The sequence below is a fragment of the Plectropomus leopardus genome, chromosome 24, assembly GCF_008729295.1.
Source record: "Plectropomus leopardus isolate mb chromosome 24, YSFRI_Pleo_2.0, whole genome shotgun sequence".
In the NCBI taxonomy this organism is placed as follows: domain Eukaryota; kingdom Metazoa; phylum Chordata; class Actinopteri; order Perciformes; family Serranidae; genus Plectropomus; species Plectropomus leopardus.
Genome location: NC_056486.1, coordinates 11,331,498 through 11,358,055, shown reverse-complemented (window position 1 = coordinate 11,358,055; position 26,558 = coordinate 11,331,498). Strand labels below are relative to the sequence as shown.

At 39.4% G+C, this 26,558-nt stretch overlaps 1 protein-coding gene across 3 annotated transcripts in view; it reads right to left on the bottom strand.

The window, feature by feature from the left end:
• Window positions 1-2,469: 2,469 nt before the first annotated feature.
• The window catches only part of slitrk6 (SLIT and NTRK-like family, member 6), a 159,093-nt gene continuing 135,004 nt past the window's right edge, over window positions 2,470-26,558 (bottom strand). For 2 of the 3 annotated variants that reach the window (XM_042512838.1, XM_042512839.1), the window contains exons 4-5: window positions 23,477-23,556; window positions 2,470-6,051 (exon numbers count right to left, since the gene is read on the bottom strand). In XM_042512838.1, coding sequence (XP_042368772.1) covers window positions 3,499-6,036 — 2,538 coding nt within the window. In that variant the 5' untranslated portion in view covers window positions 6,037-6,051; window positions 23,477-23,556 and the 3' untranslated portion in view covers window positions 2,470-3,498. Of the gene's footprint in view, window positions 6,052-21,619; window positions 22,080-23,476; window positions 23,557-26,558 lie in introns of those variants that run through there. The other variant, XM_042512837.1, reaches the window with a different exon arrangement.

Sequence of the window (26,558 nt, the reverse complement as noted above, 5' to 3'; positions counted from 1 at the left end):
ACACATTAAGAGAGAGAATGGCATTATTTTGGGTGGCTGCTGTGTCCATTACTGCACACTTCAAAAAGGCTACTTCCACATTTTTGTACAGTATCTATAAAATGCACCATTATCTGATGCAGATTTGGCCGACCATTAATTCAGCTCCGAGTTAATGTAATATTGCAACTCTTTATTTCCTGTTTATCAGTTACAACTTCTGTTTATATTCTGTACAGCACTGAAGGCACACAAAAACCAAAGATATAATGGAACATAAGTATATACAAAATATACAGAATAAATAATTAAATCTAAGTAGAAAAGCTACAGAGTGTGTGCTTACATGAACCGTTTCAAAGTTTCCATGAATGGAGTGTGGAGTGGAAATTCTGACAAAGTCCACATTGCAAATGTGTCGCCAGCAGTTCATAGATTTCAATTATGAGTTGAGAAAAGTTGAAGTCAGTCGGCAGGTTGTCTGCGTGGAAAACTGGAGCTTTTTTTTGGGTAATGTTGCTCGTCAGTAACCATCCGTGTGCTAATAATAATAATAAGCCCCGCCTCTCATCAGTTCAAAACAGTTCCAAATCAGCCAACCGAGGAAGTACGGTGTTTCTAAATGCTGAGTATTATCGGACATAAAATAGTGACATGAAAAACTCACATACACTCGCACACACCAACACACTCCGAAGGTTCATACACATTTGTGGCTCATTTTTTCTGGCAGAAATAAAAACAACAACAGAAAAAAAATCAGCAGGACTCTGTTGATTGTCATGCACCATCTTATGGCATTTGATTAGTGCAATGCATTTGTACAAGGTTACAGTTGTGTATAATATACTGTACTTTAAGTGAGAGAAAATGAAACATCCTTTCTGTAAATGTGTATAAAAATAAATAAAGGACCTATGACTGCAACTGTGCAGTGTATTGGATCAATCCAAAGACAGTGGCACCATGCTCCTATAACTGTTTTTCCCGACATACAGTTGGCATTTTGCTTACTCTACGGCACAATAAGCATTCTGGTTACAGCTTCCCAGCTGGCTTATGTTGACAGAGGTTGTAATCAGGTCAGACCCAGAGTCAGGATACACTGATTAAACAGCAATTCTGGGTCAAGTGGTGATTGAAATTCACTCACTCCTTTCCAAGCATCTGCTTGATCCTCGCAGGATGTCAGATGGAGGGTGTGTGTGTGTGTGTGTGTGTGAGCTGTGCGGATCAATTCATTTGGTGGCAGTGGGCCATGGAAATTTTAATCAATCATCAAAAGCTGATTGATTTCAAAGTGGGTTTCAACCCAGGCCTGCTCGACACACTTCTTTACTCTACATTTGGCCAAAATGACTACACCTTTCACCAGCTACATCACATGGCTGTCAATAGGGCGTAGCGATGTATTGATTCAGTGATCAACGATCCGATATCTGAAGTGAAAATCCATCAATCAATATAATCTTTAAGATTTGCCTTTATTTTGAAATGCACACGGCACATCTGTGTCACCATCAATCAGCACCAGGCAGGTAATGGCAAGCAGCCAAGAAAAAGAGGATGAGGATATCCTCTCTGCTCTCGGGAACACATCAACAGACTGTAAACATTTTGGATTTCGGAGACAAGATGGGACAGCAGCATTCCAATTCACTAACTGCTTGCTCTCGCGACAGCGACACTAGCTGCTCTGTTTCAAAAATGTTTGGTGAAAAGAATGGGCATGCAGGCAGCAAGTCAACTCTGCTGTTCCCTCGGGACTTAAACCAACGGTGAGTAAATAAAAAAAGGATAAATAATACATGTGGTTTGTTAAAATCTGAGGAGAGGAAAAGTCCACTTGCTGCTAAGCTAATTTATGCAATGTGAAAGTGCTTCAGGTCCTTGTGGAACAGAAGTTAGAGCATCTTTATCTCCCACACTATGACATATTACCAAGTCTGATTTGAATCAATTTCTTTGCATTTGACTGGATCGCTAAAAAAATGTTGTGTTTAGCACAATACAGAGCTACAGCCAAGTCCACGCTCCCTCGCCATTAGATCAGGAGGACGAGGTGGAATTAAAGCTCTGCCGTTCTTTTGGAATTAAAAAACAAAGGTTTTGTCCACTGATATCCAAACACACAACTTCTCATCTCTGTGGACAGAGATGAGAAGCTAGTACAACCCACAGAAAAGTGAGTGAGGTTTTATATGACTGGTGTGGCTAGCTAGTTGCTCAAATCCTAATTTAATTGGATGATTTCTTTTATGTATAACTGGCATGCACTAAGACTTTCATGATCAAGCAGGAAAGGGAAAAAAGAGTGAAGTCAGAAAATTAAGAAATAAAAAACCTTTAAGCTAATAATGCTCTGTAAAATCTGACAAATTGCTTTTACATAAAAAAAAAATCTAGGAACCCCATTGCCTTGAAAAATAAAAGTAAATATAACTATTAACCTTAATTTACATTTATATCTAATGGTTAAGATTACTTAAAGTTTAGTTATATTTATTTAATTTTGTGACCTTTGTTGCAACTTTAAATTGACAAGTTTCATTAAATTGATTTCTCTAAGTTTTAGCAACTTAAGTAAACCAAGTTTACTGTGCTATATATCTGTAATCTGCTGGTTGCAAACTAATCAATCATATCTGTATTGTCTTAACATGTTAAGAAAATAGAACTCACAGATCTGCCAGCTTCATTAGTGAAGAAATCCTCCTTGTTGTGATAAAGTTAAGTCAGATTAACTTGTTTTACTGAAGTTGCGAACACTTATGAAAGAAGGTAATTTCACTTGTCATTTTTATGTTGCAACAACTTCACAAAATGAAGTAATCACAGCAAAAGTACACAGTAAACTTATTTGTATATAAAGTAAACGCAAATTAAGATTAATAGTTATATTTACTTTATTTTTTTAAGGCAATCATTTTCTGAAATTGTTTGAGGAAAGATCAGTTTGTCAGATTTTACTATGTGGCGACTGGCAAAAAAAAACAAACAAAAAAAAAAACCAAAACTTTAAACCCTGACAGTTGTTATTGAGCAGAATTTTATACTTTAGGTAAATGTTCTTGTTAGTAGGGTCAATTTTAAGTTGACTGTACTGCACTTAACCAGATACAATTATTGATTATGTTTTTCTTTTTCTTTTATGGCCAAAAGCTAAAAAAGAAGTGGCAGCTTTTTCTGTAACTGACGAATGATTACATGATATTATCTCATATCGATTGCAGGCCCCTGAATTAAAATCAAAATCGTATTGTGATAGACTTTGTGATGTCACATCATATCGTGGTCAAAAGAATCGATAGATCCTATCGTGATTAAACTAGCGATTACCACCCCGACCAGTCAACAGATAAAAGGTAACAAAAACTAAACCAGTTACATTCTGTGCTACAATTAAACTTAAAGCAATGTGCCCATGATATATATTTCACACTGTGGAAAGTACAGAAGGGCAAACAGGACAAGGCACTTGGTTGAAAACATAATGTATATATATTTTTCTGTGTAAGCTCAGTTAAATGCAGTTTGATGCTCCAGAACCTCTAAATAGTCCGGCTCAGTATGCAGGTTAGCCTTAAGTTCAAAGTACTCGTTCTTAGTTTGCTCAAGCATGACCTTGCGTGGTCTTGAGTACATAATTGTCTCCATTAGCTTTAACTCCTCCTGGTGCCCCGGGACCTGCATGTCCACAGCAGGCTGAAGCTGGGGCATGTTTTTCCGAAGGTACTCGGTTATTCCGAGCTGCTGCAGCTCCTTCTCCCGCTCCAGAATGTTCCTGTACAGGGAGTTGGGGTTTCCGAGTGTGACGAACTCCGCGGGGCACTCTCCTGTCATGGGACGGAACTTTGAGCTGGGGTTTCCTGTCAGCGGAGAGGTGTTCTCCTTCTCCATGATACTCCGGCAGACGTGATGCTTGTTGCTGGGGTCATCGAGGCCGTAATCCAAATCTGTGTCGTGCTCCTTGTGCTGGGAGCAGTAGGTGGGGTTGCGGCAGATCTGAACAATCGGACTGTGCGATCGCTCTTCGTACAGAGTCGAGGACCCTGTTCTTTGTGTCAGAGTGTGGTGTGTTGTTTTCTGCCCATACATGCTGTAGTGCAAGTGAATGGGACTGCTGCTGTTGTTTTCTCTCGGCTGCTCCTCGGCTGCTTTTTTCTTTGCCCTTCTCCGCCGCCGGTGCACCACAAACACTACCAATCCGGCTGAGCAGAATATAATCATGAGGACAAACATGAGGAGGCTTAAGATGAGGACAGAGAGTGGGACAGTGTCTGTGAGCGAGCTGAGCAAACCTTTGCCACCGTTGTCAGGCCCAAGTGTCGCAGTCACACTCTCCTCTCCATCTGGGGACATCGGGTAGTAGGTGCCTAACCCGGGACATAGCACCTCATGACGAAGGTTTCTCAGTTCGTCCTGCATCACTTTCTTTGGTGTGACACACAAAATGGAGCCCACCACTGTGTCCTTTCTGAGTTTCTCCACCCATTGTTTGAGGCTGAGCAAGTCACAGCTGCAGTCCCAGGGGTTGTCCTCTAAATAAATCTGCTCCAGCGAGTCGAGTTGATCAAGCACGTTGCTCACTGGCAGGTGCATAAGTAGATTTTTCCTCAGGTTTAATTTGGTGAGGGGCACATTGCGGAATATCTGCGCAGGAAGAGAGCTGAGCAGGTTGTTATTTAATGACAACAGCTTCAGGTTTGGCAGGGGATTAAATGTGCCTGGAGCAATCTCTTTGATAAGGTTGTATTCCAGATACAGGTATTCAAGGTTGTGGAGCCCCACAAACATTGTGGAGAACAGTTTTTCGATGCGGTTGCCGTTCAAATACAGCTTTTTCAAACTGCTCAAGCTGAGAAAAGTTTCATTATCTATGTAATCAATTCTGTTGTTTGCCAGGTTGAGGAGTTCTAAACTGTCATATGTGACAAAATCATACTTCAAGAGTTTCTGGATCATATTTCCTGTCATGACCAGTTTAGTGGGGTTTTGTTGAAGTATTCCGATATCTGATACCTTTTGAATTCCTCTGTCCTGACAATGCATCAAAAAGCCAGCCACAGGGTGATTGTGACAAGAACAGTGCTCCACACAAGGACTGCCGGGAAGGTGAGATGGCGTCGGTACCTTGGCGTCATCTTTGGCATCAATCAACTTGGGACTCTGAGACACTTTGGATGAGGGAGTCACAACCATATCCAGTGACTTTGACGGCTCCTCCAGGTTAATATCTGCGTGGGACGGGCACAGAATGTCCCGCTTGACTTTAGCCAGAATGGTCCCTTTAAGGTGATGTGGCGTGCTGCACACCACGTCCCCAATTGCTGACTGCGCCCTCATGTTTTCCATCCAGATTTTTAAATGTAAAATATCACAGTCGCACACCCACACATTGTCCTCCAGGAGGAGTTCCATTATCCGCCCGATGTGCTCCAAAAACCCCACATAGGGCAGCGTTTGAAGCTTGTTGCCACGCAAGTCCAGGTGGGTGAGGGGCACGAACCGAAAAATGTTGTTGGGTAAAAATTCGATGGAATTATCATTGAGGATGAGGACCTTGAGGCGGATCAGTTTGTTGAAGGCCCCGGGCTCGATGACCCGAATGAAATTCGTGTCAGCTTGGAGGAACTCCAAATTCACCAGGCCTTGAAAAGTGTCCTCTTTCAGAGTGACGAGGAAATTGCTATTTATGTGGAGTTTTTTCAGCGAACTGAGAGTGCTAAAGACCCCTGGTTCCAGCTCTTGTATGCTATTACCCCCGATGTGCAGCGAGAGGGCATTCTTAAGCCCTTCCATTTCCTCCGCGCGCAGCTCAACCAAGTCATTTTTGTAAAGGTTCAGGTGAAAGGGCACACCTGACGGGACTTTGATTTGAGAGATTTTGCTGATGTTTCTCTGCTCACAGTTAAGATGAAGGATACCATCTTTCCCCTCACAGGAGCACAACGAGTCACAAGACTCACTAATAGAGGATGATGCCTGTGAGGGATGGATATCTTGGGATCGGGCTGTGGTGAGAAACAAGCCGATGAAAATGATGCAGGGCAGCATTTCGGCCAGAGATATCTGTGGAGATAGAATAGAAACATGGGCACAAGGGGTGGGGAGGGAAAAAAAAAAAACATTAAGTGCACATTGTTTCATTGTTTTACCAGTCATGCAAAATCTGACACAATTTTAATGAATCATCTTTGTTAAATGATACAGTCCCAGTGATCTAGATGTCATACAAGTTTCATATGTAACAATACATGAACTTTGGTTGTTGGATGTGTCAAAGTGCAGCAGCGTAAAATTACATTCACGGGTGCATCATATGCATGAGGGGAAGTCACACTTGTCTAGTGTAGAATCGTCTTTATATAGTAAAAATGCATGAAAAATGAATAACAGGAAGAGGCAAACCGTGCTCACGATTCTCCTTCAATTCTGTAAAATTCATACTCATCTTAATGTATCTTCATAAAGTTACCCCTCTATGGCTTTTATGCTATTTAGCAATGTTTCGCCCTGGGTGAACTTGAGGAATTCGAGTTAAACCAAGTGTAGCAGCTAATAATCCATCATATTTTCATCCCCTGTATCTACCCGGACACTGTGCTACCAATGAGTAAATACATTTCCCAGGGTGAGCAATGACAGTAAGACAGCATCTCTTTCCAGTGACTCACACTGGGATAATGGTACATTTAAAGAAATGACTTTCTCATTTGACTGATTTTTCTGCCCTTCATACACACACTCATCTGAACAAAGACTTACTCAGTGTGAGTCACACAAAGGCAGAAGACAGCTCCGTCCATTTAGAGTCTATGTCAAAGCAACATTTATTAAAAGCTGTTCTAAATAAAGACCAAAAAATAGATGGTCGTGTCTTTATTGTTCAGCCAATTAGCTTGCACTCGACTGGACAGGAAGTGATTAACCACACCTATGTTCATCAGTCTGATTACTGTTAAACTGACTGTGTTATTGAAATGTTCCAAACTGAAAACAAGCCTTGATAAGGAGAATTCAAGCCTCGGCATTGCGTCTAAATCCATTACATTAATTGGACGGAGATCACAATAGATCAAAGGCTAGATCACTCTCGGGAGACTGGTGGAGAAGTTTCGACATCTTTCCATGATCAAGGATAACTACATATCCAACCATTCACGAACAGAATGCTTCAAAGAGATAAAACATGGGAAGATGGCAGGAAGGCACAGCTGTTCTTGTTAACAAATCCGATTAGCATCTGGAAAGCTTCATTCTAACAAGACAAGGCAAGCCGAGTTCAGCCTGTGGAGAACAGTGTTTGTCAGAGACTCAAACCTATGACTCATGATCCATCTATAAATGACATTCAGCTCGCTTTTGACACACATTTGAAAAATATTTCCTCCGAAATGAAAGTAAAGGAGATGTAGGGCACATTTTCAGGCAATGTGGATTGGAGTGCACTGTACAGAATGTAAATCTCTCCATTGTCCCGGTGTATCTCACTATATATTATATTAAATACTCGCTGCAGGCTGACTAGCGACTTTAAAAGATGTATCAGATAACTGTAGTTAGTTCAGATGAAAGTCAATCCAACCCCACAAACAGCATGGCCGGTGTCCAAGGAGACACCCGGACCCCTCAAAGGAGCTCCCAGCTCCAAAGACAAAAGCCGAATTTAAAGGCGTCTCTTAAACTGTAAATTCGCTCCTGCTTCTTCTTTCTCTTTGACCTTTTTTGGCTATTTCAAAGCGCTTTCGATACATTTTTTGTGCTGTTGGGTAAAGTGAAAATTATTGATTAAAACCAGCATCCAACATCTTTGATGTATTCAGACATATACCCCAAGGTCACTCTACACTTTCCAGTCACAGCAGATGCAGACTCTCACTCTAGGAACCTGGGAATCTCTGAAATATTACAGAGAATACAACAAAATATGAAAAAACACATCCCTCTTACTTAACTAAAATAAATAAATCACAATATATGTCATCACTATCAGTCTAACTACAGACTTACATAAAAGTTCAACTATATGCTTTAATCATCCATTTTACTCATTTCTACTGGGAATCACCACAACACTGGACAGAAAACACCACAATAATTAGTTGCATGTTCTCTCCTCCAGGGAGATCCAGGGCTCTGAGTCGGCCTGCGCAGCAGCACAACAACAACAACAAAAACAACAACAACAGGCAGACCAACTATTGAAAAATCTCTCATAATGACAAGTAACTCATTCTTAGAAAACTAGAGATTGTGCTCATAAAACAACCAATGGTGTAAAAGTTATTTAACGTAATGCTAGTCAGCTATAACCCATTTTGCATTTTGGAGGGGAATCATGTCTCTAATCTTCATTAGAGACGCCATGGTGAGGGAATTTTCCCTCTGGTTAATAAACTCATGACAACAGTGGTGTTACCAATTACACCAGACATTTTACAAGATGTTGGACAATATGCTCTAGTTGTGTATATTCTTTATATTGTCTTTACTCTTGTTGTGTATTGTGTTTTTTTAATATACTGTTCAAATATGTAGTCAAAGTGCTTTGACTAGGGTAGTCAATTGATCTTCTGTTTTCTTTCTTGTATGTTGCATAATGCCCTTGAATCACATTGTGATCTATGTCAGTGGAAAGCACTGTATGAATACATTTTACTTACTTACTCCTACTAATATCCTTAGAGCACCGTGTTAGGTTACTACTAGATATTTCCTACTGCTGCAGCTTCAAAGTATTTCACTTGCAAAACTTGCAAAAGTTTCACACAATTTTATTATGAAGTAGTCTCAGAAAATGCAATGTGCTTTTCATCGAGAACAGCATATACCTCTACTGTTCATTAAAAATGTTTCAACAAAAGAAGCAATGGTCATTTTTGGAATTTTTTTAAACTGAGAATCACTTGGAAATATTGCAGGAAATAGCTAGTTCCCTATTAGCATTTGGTTTAAATCCAAAAGAATGCCAAATAAGTGCTTTTGCTCTTTGCTTTGACACCAAATCAATCAGAGTAATTTTTTGAGGAAAAAAAAAAGTCAAAACTCCATGATTTTAGCTTCTCAAATGGTAATATTTCCTGGTTTCTTTACTCCTCTATGACAGTAAAGTCTAAATCTTATGGACAAAACAAGACATTTGAGGACGTTATCTTTTCAAAACTGTCTGATATTTTAGACCAAACAACTAATTGTTTGATCAATAAATTATTCAAGAAATTAATCAAGAATGAAAATAATTATTAGTCACAGCCCTATTTGTTACGTCGCAGACTAAGTGAAATCTGACTCACACTTTTAGTTCATAATAGTAATGTTGGCGTCTGTTGTCAGCCTTAATATTGTTTTAAAAAAGCAAAATTATGTAATTAATAAACCAATTAAAACATTAAAAATGTTTCACCAATAACAATAACATTAGTTATTGGTTCATGTACAGCTTGTAACACCGGCAACACAGAATATAGTGGCAAGCCTAATCTTAATATATTTTACAGAATTGAACCGTTAGTTTATCAGTAATAAATAATAGTTTTATAGATACTCAGGGTAGAGACATGGAAAAAAGGCATACTTGATCAGCTAGAATTTTTAGAAATGTTGCACATAAAGTCACTCTTGCCCTTAGAAAACTCACAACTGTAAAGTCTTTCAGACATCACAGCAAACTAAAAAATGACCATCTTGAACCGATAATAGGCAGAAAATTGGGAGATATGATTCTCTTTGCGCTCCAATTACCCATGTTTATCAATGGAAGTCAATGTGGTGAAATATAATGAAGCACAGAAATCTAATTTGGCAAGCCTATTAAATATGTATTGTTTAGACAGTGATAACATTCAGAAAATGTCTCCGAAACCTGGCATCCAAGAATATCTCTGTCCATTTCCTTTTCGTTACTTATCTGCATTTGCTTGTTCAGAAGTCTGCTGGTGGTCATGGCACCCGAGGCATTCACCTCTGTGACCCTGATGGCTCGGAAGACAATGCAAAATGAAACAGACTATTAACAGATGTTATCGCATTCTGCATGATAACACTGCAGAGGGCAGATATGGGAAGGCATTAGCCTCGTGCACTCTTTCTTCTTTATTTCAAACAGACTTCACTAACTGATCCATTTTTCCAGGTAATCAATGTTGCATGGAACTCAGTGTGATGGGCACGAGAGATGTAACGCTCTTCCGGTGCCAGTCTTCCACTGCGCTCTTTTTTTCCAAATTCAAATGTGCATCTCTTGCTGTTCAGACAATTCAATTAGAGCTTCGCTGAGGCCCTATGAGATCTCCCCTCATGCATGTGTGTGAAGCCAACTCATCGTCCGACATCAAATGAAATGAGTGAGAAAAAAAAGAAGAAAAAAACTAGTGCAGAGCTGAGGAGGGCAAGACAGCGGAGGGAAAGCGTTGAAGAAAAATCTGTTGATGGAATATTTATCACACATTGAGGCTTACTGCAGGAGCTGGAACATACACAATAGGCTTTGGCCACTTACAGAACCATAAATAGGTTGTTTACACTTCATTTGGCCCAGCTATATACTGTATTGTTCCTGTGCAGTGAAATGTTCTATAATATCATGGAAGTCCGATGTCCAATCATTAACATAACAGCATGCCACAGTGAACATGCAACCTCTGTGTGTTTCTAGTTACACTTACACAAATAGCTTATGAATACATGTGTTCATATCGCTGTTGTCGGGTGCAAACCTCGTATCTCCACATTGCAATGTTTTCATTTTTTTTCATAAATTAATTCTATTGGTTCCTCCTCCTCTGCCTCTATCAGTGGGTTTTTACCATTTCTCAACCAATAAAATGTATTTAAAAAGTTTGTAACTAAACCTGCTATCTCCATTGGATCATTTTAAAAACATTTTTTTTCTAATTCCTGAAAAATAGCAATTTTGGATATAGGAGGTTTGCGCCTGACAGCAGCGATATGCCACACAGATACTTCTCAGACACTGCTGTCTTTTCATGATGCAATTTCATTATATTCACTGGTGATCAATGTTCATATCACACTCCTGTTAAGCTCAGAATACGCTGCAGAATCACATGCGAAGCCTGCATATCACTCACAGTGATTTTCAAATGCAATTTTTCTTTAAGCTCATTCACAGGAAGCTGAGGCTACAAATACGGGAAAGTCTTGCAGCAAGTCATGATTTGGCTCAAAAACAGGCCTGTCATGATAATTATCGACATTATGTAAATGACTTCAGTCTTATTGACTGTTTTCTTTACAAACGTGTTTGTCAGTACAAGAATTTCATCAGTATTTTAGCCAACATTTTGAACTATAAACAGGAGGGTTTTCACAAATTGCAAGTTTTTAAATTTTTTTTTTTTTTACGTCAACTCCGCCTACTCAGAAGAAAAATAAAACAACACTTTTAAGGCAAAACAGTGTAGCTTATTGGTAACCTGCAACTACACTTGTAGAATGAGAGAGACACAGTCTTGACAGTCATTAACTTCCCAACCCTTGACAGTAAGCCGAAAAATTCTGTTATTGTTTCACCCCATAGACTGTTCATAATGCTGGACCACATGACAGTCCCCCAAATGTGAAGCCAAAACAGCTCGTTCACCCCCTGATAGATGGCTGCGCTATAGGGCATAAACCCCACCCCCTCACAGTTAGTGGATAGGACATGGGCCAAAAGCACCCTGATGTTTTTTTTTTTCAACAATAATCTTTTTTAATAAATCTTGTTTAAATTTGTTATTTAATGCTATAAAGAAGAGGTGTGACGTCATGATTGGCAGATGTGTGTGCCAATCCGTGCGCTAAAATTCAATAGAGCTGCTCACAACTGGTCAGACAGATGCATGGGCAGTAACTTGCCATAGCCATAATCAGTGGTTAATGAGACCGATAACCAGTATTTGAAACCGATATGTATTTACAATATAAATGTAAAATATTTCTGTCAAAATTTAGAATATGGAATAAAACAAACTCCAATTCAAAACTTTGTTTAAATGCTTTAAGCAAAAGTTTAATCAAAACTAAAACTTTCTACATCATATACTTTTTGAAGTCAAGTGAAAATTTAAATAAAAAGTAGCTCCCTGATTTTTAACAAAGTTAACGTCCCTCCCATGTCTAGACTTTCTTTGCACTTTATTAATTAATTTCATTGGCGGTCATTAAAATAAAATACCGATACAGATAATCGGCAAAAGGCCAAATATCTGCCCCAGTCATCGGCCTGGCCCATAGTCTGTCAACCCCTAGATGTCACCAGCACAGGACAGCAGCCACATTCAAGATATTTGGCTTCATTTTTGCAGGGGGCGTAATCGGAGACGTGCAACACTTAAAAACTGCCCAGTTTTTCAGGGAGCCGAATGCAGGAAATTGGCAAGATTATGGAGGTTTAATGGGTGTAATTTAATAAATATACTGTTATATAATCATTTTATCATTTATCACAAATAATTCTGGGACAATATATAGTCAAACAAAAGCAGTTATCGTGACAGGCCTATCATGACTACTTCAGTGAGGCAGGGTAAGTAAATGCAGGAAGTTACGTTTCACCTCCATGAGGCTCCATAATGCAGTCTCATACTACATGAATAACTTAAATATTCTTTTCTAATTTATTTTCTCTCTTGGCCATTAACCAGTGTACCACAAACTGCCATAATTAGGCCTGAGCCATTAGATCAACTGGCACTATCCATCTGTGTAATGTGAATAAGCAATGGATCTACATATATTGCCAAAGTTTTGCTGATAAGCACCAACTCACAGCATGCAACATTAAGATTCTCACTTAAAAACTGACATGTTGCTTATTGGTACTTTTCCTTTTCTGTTCTATCCTGTTTTCAACATGAATGGTCAGGTTTTGTCTTTTACAGTTTGACTTTGACAAAACAAATTATTTGCACTATATATTTGCAAAACTAAAGGTGGCACAGAGCATGTAATCTTCACTGAAGAGCACAAAGCGCACATGCCCTTGCTTTCCATTGATTTTGCACACTTCATGCACCAAATGGTCACAGCGTTGCAGTATCACTTGTTTTTATCCCTTGTACATTTGTCATAGTTTGCAGTGAATTGACACACACGTACAGACTTAAGACGTGACAACGCAATGTGAACCTGGACTTGCACCGACTTAGCGTGCACTCCATCTAGTTGACAGTTTAGAACATTATTTTTAGATAATATGAACGCAGCTGTAGTCATGTTCTGTCCTCGTCACTGTCAAAGTAAGTAAAGCATGCTGGAGCCACAAATAGCCCATAAGGCAGGAGCCTAATTCCTTTTTCTGTAGCGTGAGGCAACTTGATGTACAAGTATGAAAGGCTTGTTATCCCTTGTGGCACCCGACAGATAGAGCTATTCTCCCAACTCCGTCAAGACTGATAAAAGTCACTCTATATTTGTGTTTTAAACATATTGAGTGGATATCTTGTGGATACTCCAGAGTTCTCTTGGTTTTTGACTTGTTTGGAAAGGCTTCACAGTCATCTCAGCTCTAAGCTTTTTTATGACCTTAGTCATCCTCATTGCTAGGCTACCTGCAGTCATGGTGATTTATGGATCTTGACAACAGGGAGGTTGAAGGAGTCCATTTTAATTCACTGAAGTCTGAGGTTTTCTGTCAGACCCATATAAATAGTGCATAATATACCAGTCCATCATCGACATGTCTAAAATGTAAATGCAATCTGTACTCCATAACAAGGATCAAACACTATGATGCTGAATTCCAAGCAGTTGCAAATAGCTTTTAGACTAAATATTATTCTTAGACTCAGTTTATTCCAAATTATGTCTCAATGTAGGTAAAAAGTGCAAGGAATGGTGCATACTTTCCCAAGTTCCTTAAGTAGCCCATATTTTTTTTCTGTTTATCAGCTCCCTTTGAGATAACTACCACATCAGCACATACTGAGAACCATTGGGAGCTCAAGGAAACTCTCTGTGAGATTTAGTAGACTGAAGATATCCTCACAGAACGGTTCATTTGATATCTTACAAATTAGCGACAACAAATGGAGGATTTATGTAGGTAAGTTTTAGTCAAGTTACATAGGTTTAGGGAAAGAAACATTACTGGGTTGTTGTTACATTTCGAAAAAGAAAAATGGTGGCAACGCACCCTAATATAAATCACTTGGTTTCACACAGGACACAAATGGTCTCTCGGGGAGGGTCCTGTTTCGTTTGACCCATCCACTACCCCACCCTGCCTTGTTATGACGACTTCTTGTCTTTGTACTACTTCTTTCTTTACTCCTGTCAGCGCATTAGTCACATGATCACAGCCTTTCCAATTAAGTGGGTTACATGTGAATGACAGCAAAGGTTATTTGCAAATTCTGGTGTATTAATTTTACAGGTATATGTGCAAACAGAACACGAGAACAGCCTGACTTACTGGACCAAACTCATGCATCTTTAAACAATGAAACCCCACATTCTCCACCTGGATAGGAATTAGGCTGTAACAACCCATAGTTCCTCCACCAACTGCTCTGCAGAAACAAAGATCCTGTTGGCAGTGCTGCAGGCACACAGCCTCAATGACCAGGGAGGCGAGGATCATGCTCCGTGCTCTGACGGCTGCTACAAGGGTTGCATCTTTAGACACATCACCAGTGGCCTGTTAAAAAGCTACATCAGCTGTGTGCTTTCTCATGTCATGCAGCAGTCCTAACAGCTGGCAGCTGATCATATGGCAAGATATACACAGCAGGGCCTTATAGTCTGAACTGCTCTACACAGAGAATCCTCACACATCTATGTGCAGCAAACAGAGACAGGTACAAAAACACATTTTCACTTTATCTCTACCTTGTGTACTGAATAGCGTCCTCTCTAACTGCTCACTGTTGGTGGGCCTTAATTTCTGATAGCGAACATATGCATGATAGAACTAATAATAGAAGCACAAAGACTGCGTGGGGAAGGGAGGGGGGTGGCTGTGCTCCCCTGGCAAGCATGATTTAGCAGGCTTGCATTTCAAATGGTCTGTTTAACTAATGCGCAGTAATTAGTTCTCCAGAAATGAGCAGGCAGATTACACCAGTGTAGTGCCATCAAGGTGCATTCTGTAAGGAAAGACATCTGCACCAAAAACAGATGTAAAATGTATGTGTATGTTATTGTCCCTTTGAAAAAGGAGTGACTCACCAGTGCCTCTATCATTACATTTTGTAAAGTTGAGTTAATTAGTTGTTGAGAAATACTGATGGGGCGTCCCACATAATCGGCTCCCCATCTTGATTTCTTCTCAGCAGTTTGAATTGCCCATTTCAAACAAGTACGCAACCTCAGTAAAAATGCTGCAGGCTAACGGTAATGACAGTCTTATGATTCACTCCATAAATAGGTGAAGATGTGCCGTCTGATTCCCAAACTTCAGTCTCAAAGGAGCCACACATTATAGGTAGACAGACCTGCTTACTGAGAATAAACAATATAAAGGGCACCACCTAGAACATTCCGTAGTGTCTGTGCATGTAATTTTGTGAACAGACGTTTCAGTTTTAACCAGCCAATAAACAAAAAAAGACATGTACGCTCTTACTAGAAAATAGTCTCACATTAAATCAGTTTGGCTGAAAACATTTAAATTATTGTAGCACAAAAACTAAACAGATCTACTGTCGACATTGCCTAAAGTTATATTCAAGTACAATCTGTTTTCTGACAGATTGCAGAGCCATGCATATACGTGCATTTTAGGTCTGTGTGGCTTCCTTAATTGGCAGATGTATAACTGGTTTGAATTACAATATAGCGCATGCTTACAGTTCTTCAACACAACCCTGCTGAGTTTACTAATTGGACAAGCAACAATAAAGTCATGAGCTGTTTTTTAAGATCACATCTGCCAGATGATGTAGTCATTAGTACCAGCTAAATTATATTCTTTTTAGTGACAATTACTCAAGAAGCCTACTACAAAAAATACATTTTTAAAACTGTATTTGCTATGTTTTTGCATTTCAATGATGGTTACAGTGCCATCTGCCACCTAGACTTCTTTCTAAGAGTTGATATACTTCATTATGTGGAGCACATGCATGTCCATGAAAAGAATAAAAACAAAACAAAACACAACAAAAGAATGGTGCCCCAGCTTTAAACCCTGCGGATTACCTTTTAGCTAACCTGGCAAAAATATATCACACATTCCTTCAGCTCTTGTGGCGAAAAAACAGTCACATCAGACAGAAGATTAGCACAAAGTCTCAGGCTATCTATTTTACTCTTTGGGAAACATGCTTTGGCAAGTTTTACCTCAGACAGAAAATCACTGTTTCGATCACATACACCCCTTTTTCTGATTCTGTGACAGTTTTTTCCTCTCCCTGGTTATCCATAATTCATCCCTGTGCCATACTGGGATCAGTTTAAGTCGCTTTATGATGCAGAGCCAACAGAACAAACCTTCACACATTTGACAACCTGCGCAGACTGATGCACATGCCTAAGAAAAACCCAGTCTACAACCAATGGAAATAACAAGCCTCCTATGAACAGAGACAGAGCCAACTTTAAGAGTCCAGAGATGGAGACTCTGGGTTGATAGTTTGAAAATATTCTCACAGAGGGCTGGAACATAACTCCATTTTATGTCCCTCAACAGGATAAGCTGGTTAGAAAATAGAGAGATTGATAGATGTCAAGTCTGTACATGCCTGTATGCCTATTTGTGCAAAATAAAACTACAGTTCATATTAGGTGCACTGACTTGCTTTTATACAACAGGATGTTTGTGTTTCGCCTAAACACAAGAAGTGAAGGACAAAAAAACCTGAATGATGGACATGAACTTCGACAAATTGACTGGTAATAAAGTAAAAACCCCACTGCGAAGCTTGATCTGATATTAAAAAGACAGATTTCATTTTGTAGTTTTAGGACAAACCTAAGAAATTAAAGTTATTATCTGTAGTCCCAGTTTGTGATTCATGCTAGCCCTACACCAAACAACTGTTCAAGCTGTTTTACTGATGAGGACAAACGTCAGAATGAAGTCATGAGAATTTCGCAAGAGCTGTGGCACATTCCCATGATGTTGATCGTTCGGCCTAACATCACTAAATTATTCTTTTTCTTGTCTTGAACAAAATCCAAATTTTAAGTTTGTGTGCAAATACAGTTTCTTTATCGATACTATAAAGATGCCGAATTGACAAGAATACTATCGACATGTGAAGCCTTTATCGAATTATGTGTTTTTGTAGCAAGATTAGGAATTGTTAAAATGTCATATTTATTAAAGGGAATTTGTTGTCATATTTTCAACCAGGGCATGATGGGAAATGAATAGTGACAGTTCAAGATTCCCAGTCTTTGCAAAATCTTAGATGGTTAAAAAGGGCTGTAAATATCTAATAGAGTCTTGCTTAAAACTCCACTCTCTGCTGTAGGGTTTGTATTTTAGCCTATTAAAAAAGAAGTCCTAAAGAAGTCCTCAACAATTTATTGGTGCAGACTTTAGGCAGCAACTTTTCCACGCAGATTTAGTTGAAGGTAACTTGTTTTTCTGCCCCGTTTTCTTTTTTTTGGATCAGGTACAGTGGCTAAGTTAATTGAGTGTCTGATGAGTTAACAACTACAGAGACTTGAGCTGACCTGCGTCGTCTCCCTGAACAAGACCTTTCAAGACCAATTAAGTTGGAATGCCACAGCGGGCAGTTAGAGAAGCTGGACGGCATTTTAAAGCGCCTGTTCGAACCTGCTAGAAGAACAAAAGCTTCAAAGTCAAATCGTAAAACGTCTCAACACCCCTAATGCCTTATTTATATTTGGGATAGATTACTGCAAAATGCCCTGAATCATAACAAAAACCTGAGATTAAATGCATTTACAGAAAACACAGCACATACTGTACCACACATAAGAAGTGTGTGTGCATCACACGTGACATTGATGCAACAGAAGGGAGTGTTGCATTTCAAACAAAAGCTTGTTTATTGTCCTAAATAATCTGCTCGCTGAGCATTTCATCAGAATGCTTACCGCAGCCCATCATATTCTGGGTGTGACTTTCCAAACAGCAGGTTTTTCAATATTTATAACACTTTCAGCAAGATGGATAGACAGGCGGGAGATAGATGGATAGGCTCAGCACCTGTCGGGAATGTCTGTTTTCAAGAAGACAACAAAACCTTGTTGCACTGTGCTTTGTTATTTCTGTAAAATGTCACTTTAAAACATTAATCAGTGACACGACTTTAAAAAGATCATGAATATATTGTGTTGGAAATGATTTTAAGTGCTGCTCTTGCATTTGGACTAAGGCTCCTAAAAATTTTAAATAAGCAGCACCAGTGCTCCTAGTGGGGAAATCTAGTGTGCAAGGATCCCACTGGCCTGCTGCTCCCACCTCCTATAGCCTATACGTCTCTTGACAAATGGCAAGAGGAGCTTTTAGTGAAAGAAGCAATTTTCTCTCAGGTGTTTTTCGATAACACACTCCTGGACAATACAACAAGAAGCGAGTAAGCACAGACAGGCAAGAGCTCGTTTTAATAATACTGAATACCATGTCTGACAATTACATAGAAAGCATTTTAACAGGGAGTGCTTTCACAGTGTGAGCCCTACCTGATAATTTACTCCCATTTACACTGGCCATAGCTTTCTGCAACACATGAAGCCAATAATGCCAGCAACCTGGCTTGGCAGCACAGGAGAGACATATTTTCACCCCCTTTTCTCCTAATTTACTTGGAGGTCACAACCAACAGTTACGTGCATCCACTGAAGTCAGGCTGCTTTTGCTTGGGGGCTAAAACAGAGAATGAGACTAAGAAGGCGAGATAGTGAGACTTGTTGCGTCCAGCTAGGGGTTGGTTCATTTCAGCCTGACATGGGATAGCAGATTAGAGCCCCCTGCACTTGCTGTGTGTGTTTGTGTTCGTGCACGGCCACAGCTTTGTTTATGTGCGTGCACGAGCCTTGACCGTCTATCAACTTCCCCTGAGCGCCCTGCAGTGTTCCCAGGCGCCAATTATGGTGGGACTTGTCCCTTTTTCTTCTGTATTGGAAGTGATGTGGCTTGCCCTACAGGGTCGACACCACCACTACACCCACATATCTGCAGAGATCCTGCCAGCGCCCGCGGCCCTCCACCGCAATCCTGGAGAAATGATAATTATGACATCCGCCCACTCAAGAGGCAAGAGATAGTTCAACTCCCTTGCCCCTTGTTCCAGCCCTTTTTTTTTGACTGATTCAATATTCTGTGGGCTCGCGCTGCCTACTTTCTCTGTGTCAAAGAGAGGCAAAGGCTCTCCAATATATCTGCAGGCTCTCTCTGTCTGAAAGTAGTGTGCTTTAATAAAGTTTCACAATGCCCCCTTCCCCGTTTCACCCCTGAGCTGATACTCTTAAAACTGCAGACTACTCTCACCGGTCGGACCAATTTCCTTTGGCATTTTCACACAACACCACCTATTCAAACGTTTGTGTTTCTCTTCACCGCAAGCCATTTGCTCAATAGGGGTCTAATCAACAATTTTCTGTTGTTGGCTGATTATTGGTCCTTAAATGCAGGAGAAAAGAGGGAGATAGCTGCCATTAGAAATTCAAGTAATTATTTGCAGACCTCTTAATAGATTTTTTGGGAAAAGCAGAAACATGAAGGCAGCATCCCTTTGTGAATCCTTTTTTTTTTTTTTTGCATAATTTGTTAAATTGGCCCACATGTGTCTCCACACAGCCATCAATAATTCATCTGACGTTCTCCAGACACACCAGGCTTAAGAAGCCCATACACATTTATGCTATGGAGCTTATAACGAAGCTATTATATTATTAACCATTGATTCATCCAAGCACAAAATTGGGATCCAAACTCAATTATGCAATTTACAACTTGGAGCTAATTAGACATGTATTCCTCCATTAACTTGCACTTAAATAGGTCTTTAACCTCGGCCTCTCATGGAGAAAACTGCAAACATGCAGCACAAAGTGCAAACTGATTATATTAAATGAAGTAAAGATTAATTTAATCCGCTATCTACAGTGTAGCTAGGGATGTATGCTTAATACTAACAGTGCTCAATGAACCCTTTGAAACCTGAGCAAATTGGTTTGATTTCTTTCAAAAACATGGGGAGAATGCAATGAGCAACCTGAAGAGAAATGGCCGAAAAATTAGAAAAACATTAGTAAAAAGTTACACGAAAATTAATTGAAACTACAAAAAAAGGAATAACACCAAAAGGTTTTTAAAATTTTAAATTTATATATATGTATGTATTATTTTTTTCCTGGTTACATTACTTTGAATATATAATCAGAATAAGTAAAATATAGTGGACTGCCCCCCCCTTTTTTTTTTAAAAATAATTTTCTAATAATCCTAACCACCCAAAAACTAATTTGAAGGCCATTTTCTTGTCACCTTACACAGTTTTTTGCAATTTGTTGAACATTTCTTCCCATGTTTCGTAAGATATCAAACCAACCACCTGGCTCAGGTTACATTGGGTTACATAGCTTGTGAAATGCATCTGAACACAGCACAAGAAACCTGATTTTGATAAAGGTTACAAAGGGTTAAGGACCTGTCTGTTATTTATGACAGCAGAGGGGGTGGTACAAAACTGGGGAGACACTTAAATTTTTTTTCGCACTATTGAGGGAGTTATGCTTTTTTATTTGACCGAGAGGAAATCAAAAACATTAAACTTTAATGGCTGTATTTTGTTTTTGTATTAAACATCCTTAAAGGTCAAAACCCGTAAGTGGGTTTGAAAGGCATGTTTTCTTTGAAAATCTCCAAATTGATGCCATTTATCATAGCCAGAAACTGTGAATGTTTATGGTTTAAAAAAAATAGTCACACCTCAGCAATCCCACTACTCTGACAAATTAAGTACAGTCCCCAATGTGTTTCAATAGACCAAATATGCTTCTTATACTCTCTGATTGGCTATTCCAAGTGATGTTGCAGTCCCCATTAAACACCTGTGACCACTCACAGTAATTATAAATATTCATCCGTAACAACTAATAGCTGTGGCTGAATGCCAAAAAGGAACAACCGCAGAACAGCTAACTATTGGGCACAAAACTGCGCATTCGAGCAGATGTTATTACTGCAAAGAAAAATAGAGCCACTTACAGTTTCATAGATTTGTAGCGGGCGATAATGAGCGGCGTAAAGGCACAGCATCAGTGTTGATTACCATAAGCCTGCACAGCGCCGTAGGATACAGTAACTGCGCGTGGCAAATAGCCAGGTGTGTGCTCGAGGTAATGGAGCCCCCTCAGGAAAACTCAGGGGTTTTTTTTGTTTTTTTTTTAGCTTCCTGTCAAGTCCGAGCACTTTTTGCACCACTTTATCTCCTTGTAAAAAGCACGGTGTTAATAATGTGCTTTGTGTTGACACGTAAGTCCACACAGTACTGTGCATTTCACAGGAATGCACTTTTTTATGGTGAAAACTGGGGTGCACTGTCGTTAAACATACTGTAGCTAGTTGGAACCTGCCTGTAATGGACACCTGGATTCCTAGCTGTGTCATAATACATCAGGATGATAAAAAAAAAGCCCATCTGGCTCCAAAAAAGTAACAATTAAAGATGCATGTATACAGACATATCACAAGGGACTGTTCTTCGTGGCTTACCGTCTATAAGTGATGAAAACCGGGTAAGGCTATTCCAAATTTCACCGTGCAGAGTCCATCAGTAGACACAGCGAAGCGACGCATTGAAGAGGGGCTAACCTCCACAACACTTTCCCCCCGGTGCTTCAAAAAGCCGGCTGACACAAAACTTCACAGGCTCCGTCACTTGTCCTCTCGGCTCCACAGTCTTTTCTCGGGTCTGGCACCGATGTCACACACTGGGCTACTAATTATTCCCTTTGCGCGAGGAGCTCTCGGTGCTCTCCGGTCCCGGGATGATTGTGAGTCGCTCTGCTCCCACAGCCTCCGAAGAATTAATTATGATTAAGTTGCAGGTTCGAGCCCCCCAAAACACTGTAGTTGTTACAAAAATAAAAAAAAAAAAGAATCTATAAATTCTTCTTTTATGGTCCACTCTAAATGATAGAAGCGCGCACCGTGTCCAGCTCTCGCGCCGCGCCGCGCGCTCTGTGTAGTTTACCAATCTGCGATATATTGGAGTTGCTCCGTAATTTGCATGCTGTAGAGGTGGACCACAGAGACGGGAAGCTGCGTCAAGTCACGCACAATAGACAGAACGACTTCCGGTGCTTTTTTACAATAAAAGCCCACAGAGAACAGAACTGATTTTAAGTTCACTGTGCGCCTATTCCTTTGCGCCTCTTTCACATGATTTCCACAAGATACACACCTAAATTACAACTGATTTCCGTCTTTGACATCTGTAAAAGAAAGCAACAATAGCAGACAAACAAACGAATAAAACCAACAAAACAAAACATCAACAAAGACCATTCAGTTCCTCTCTCTCCAAAATAACTAAATAGGAAAACCCAGCAATTTTAATTAGAAGGACAATTTGCATAGAATTTAACTCCATAATTCATAACTGTATATAGAAAATAATGATAAATCAGTCTCGTTCCAAGTAAATAAATAAATAAATGAATACACAAATGATTAAATAAATATGTTTTGTAAATCCAGCAATTTTATCTACACGGGGAAATAGCATATAATTTATTTCCATAACTGATTGTAATTTTTTAAAAATCCAAAGAGATTTTTTTCAATGTTTCGTATATTTAAAAAATAAATACTATAAAAATATTTTTTAAAAATCTAGCACTTTTATTTAGAAGGGAAAATCATCTAACTTCCGTGGTTTTCCCTGTCTCTATCTGGTTATATTTTCTACAGCTGGGGAAGCTCTGTAGCAGCTATACAGAGCTCCTCCTCTTGTAGGTTCTTACAATAGCAAGGAAAGAGAAAACTTGCATTGATGGGCTTTAAATAGCCCGGCTGCAGGACCATGCCTAAAACATGAGACTAATGCTAAACAAATGGTATGTATGGATGCATCCAAACCACAGATTAACATCCAATCAGCCAATTGCACACTCTCATAAACCATTTGCAAAACAAGAAATATCATAAAATTACTAAGTACAAGGGATAAATAAAGCAGTTTATTTGTAGAAAGTCTTTGTTGGGGATCAGTGCATTCTATCATGCAGCAAACGTAGGTTCAAGCTGGTCTGTGTCCTTGAACAAAAGTGTGAAGTGCAAACAATTCCAGCTGAGATGTAGCTCAGCTTGACCTTTGACCTCCCTGTGGTGCAGAAGCTCAAAAAGTATGTCATTATTTTAGCTCACGCTTCTGTGTGTTAAAAAGCTCGATTTATCAAAACACAGGACAGCAACAGATTCATCTGCATCTAAACTCCCGGCTGTAATTCTCCGCAGCCTACTGCTTGATCGCTTTCAGATGTGCCGCGGATGCCTCCCTCACGGTGTGATTTTAGTGTCTGCCGAGTGAAGCCAAGTGGGTTTGTCACAGGATTAGTGTAAATTTACCTCCCATCTGGAACATCATAGAGTGGTGCGAGTCCTCACCGGTGACCCCAACCCACATAGATCTTCTCAAAGGAGGTGCTCTGAGGATTGAGGAAGCGAAAGTGAAAAATTACAACCTTGAAAATACTTGAGCGCTTGTAATGGAGCCCTTAGGAGTTATTACAGATTGAAAAAAGTTAGCTGATATATCACTTGCTGATTCATTTACACAACCTGATATCATCTGAGGGTTTGTTCTGCTTGCATATTTACGCAATTAGACAAAATTAAATCAGCATCTGACAGTGCATGCTACTTAAATGGCAGTGATACTGTTTTAAAAGGAAGCAGGGTGTATTTAAAAGTTGCTTTGCAATGTCGCTCTGTAAATAACTCCCCCGCTTAGTGTCTTGCTCTCTTTCAGGGTAAATACACTGTGTCCTTTCAGTGGCGCCCTAATGAAAAATGTTTTTTTTTTCTTTTACTTTCTACAGTGGATTTCCTGTTAATGAAAGCCACGAAGCCATTAAGCACCACTGTCAGCAAGTTCTTTATGTGTTGTTCTAAGGCAGTCCAGGTGCTTTATCACACGGACTAATAATAACAAATAAAACAGAGATAAGATGAATATCTGTATTTGCCTTTGTGCACTAGGACTAGGTCCACGTTGGGTGTTGATGTAGCTGTCATCTTATTTGTTTATTTTTTTAAATCTGCTGTTTGATCACAAAACGATGCTTTTTGTTCCCTATCAAATTAAACATTAGCTGTACCAACGTGCAGATGGGACATCAATACACACTTTATGCAAAAGCTTCCTGGGTATGTGGTGCGTGTTAGATTTTAGAGGAAGTTGGAGAAGAAAGAGTGTGGAAAAACAAAAATAACTTCATTCAAAGCCATTATTCAAAACTATGTTTACAATGCAAATGTCGTGTTACACATTGTGCAACACATTTCACACTGTGGCACGATCGCAAAACACTGAGCAGACAGAGGGGGGACGAAATAACAAAAGGTCTTATGGCACAACGAGAAGGTCTCATGGCTGTAATCACCTATTTAACACTGGGGGGACCAAAAAATTTCAACAAACTCAACAGCTTAACGGACCATTACAGAGCATTATAAAACATAAATCTATTCAGGGAGCCAGCTGCACACAAAGACTTATACTTTTGACTTTTTTATGACCTTATTAATGACATATAATATGACATAGGCCACTAACACGACAAAAACTATTACAGTCGACAGTAATATAGCCTACATTACACATAGTTTTTCACCTTTTACTACATATGAAAGTAATAAAACAGAGAGAAAGTAGCTTACAGTGTATGGTTTCTGCTGGGATACGGCAATGCCACTTGCACAAACTATAGACGGTATAAAATAATGGACATAGTCCTGTGACTCCTGTTGTGGAGCTATCACCATCTTCAATTTTTGGAGCCATAAGTGACTATTTTTGAAAAAAAAAGAGAGTGACGCAAACTCTGGTGCTAGCTGCTAGCTTGGTTAGCACAGTGCATTTACAGCAATGTTTCACTGTGATAATGCTAATTTTCACAAGAGAGAGAGAAAAAAACAGACTTAAAACAATTTAAACAAAACATGCAACTAAACGCTGAACAAGACTTTTTTAGGCAATCAAAATGTGTTAATTTAAATGTTAATTTCATGAACTGAAAACACACTGAAGCAGCAACAGCTATGACTATGTCTATACTTTGTGAATCTGGGCTTATGTAATAGGAACAATTAACCTAATTAACATGTCCAAAAAGCTGCCACACCCCTAATTATTCATAACTTTAAGTCTTAAAAGAATTTAAACAGGTGAGTTACATTAAAATTCACTCTTTGTGCAGTTGTCAAAAACAGGAAAATTAGCTATAAAGACCAAAACCGGTTTTGCACCAGGCTGTAAACATGTTTATTTCTGCCGTAAAGGTTGGTATTTTAACATGGGGGTCTTCGGAGAGTGACTCACTTTTAGAGCCAGCCTCAAGTGGCCATTCAAGAAACCGCAGTTTTTTGGCACTTCAACATTAGCTTAATTTTTCAGCCCTGGAAAAATCTCCAGACCACAGTACTATCATAAATTCTATTTTACTACTAGGAAATCGGTACAGTTATTTATGATTAGAATAACATCTGCAAATGATTATTTCGGAAGCAGCCCGTGGTTGCCTATAATAGCACAGCGAAACAATTCTATTAATATTTTTTAATCGATATATTGGAGGACATTGTGAGCATAGTTTATTATTTGAGGGGATATTCCCAAACACAAATACTAGTCTGGTGTAGCTTTTGAGAATATTGTGCAACTTATGTTTTAAAGCTGTATTTAGTGTATATAGTTTGCACTTGTAGCAAGAAAATATCCTGTTAAGTGTCTCTCAGGCGGTGCTGAATGTCTATTGTGACAACTGGGCCTGTTTTTTTGGATGTGTCATGATTTTTGAGAGTTTCCCTTTGCCACGTTACATAATCTTGCAGTGCTGGCATAGCAGCAACTCAAGCAGCAACATATTGAAAGCAATTAGTCGTACAGTAGCTCTAGTCGAGGCTGTCAACACAGATGCTGAAGCTGAATTAATTCTTTTTATGGAAGCTGTTATTTTTTTTAAAATGTTTGTTTTTTTACCATGGGAACTGTACAATTTCCCTGCATTATAGTTTGATGGCTTTAAGTAACTGAGTCAAGTGCCCTAGGCTGCAATGCATGCATCTGGGTTTAACATTTTGTACGCTGAATGCCGTCATTAAAACTAAAAGCGAACGAGAAAGTAGGGTGACACTCACAAAGGAACCGTCTGTTGGCAACTGTTCAAACACATCTGTCCTATTTTTGAAATAATCACCATATACTTAACAGCAGAAAAAGCTGCATCCACAAGCCTTTCCCATCAGTAGTGCGTACAACATTACCTCTCTGTTACCTCTGTATATTGGAGGGACACAGCAGCTATTGTATCAACACAATTGCATGCCTCCCACTCGTCTGATAAAGCAGCAGATATACTGCGAGTTTGGAGCTGAAAGAGAAACCTGGAGATGCACAAGGGCAGGACGGCATTAGCCAACAGCAATA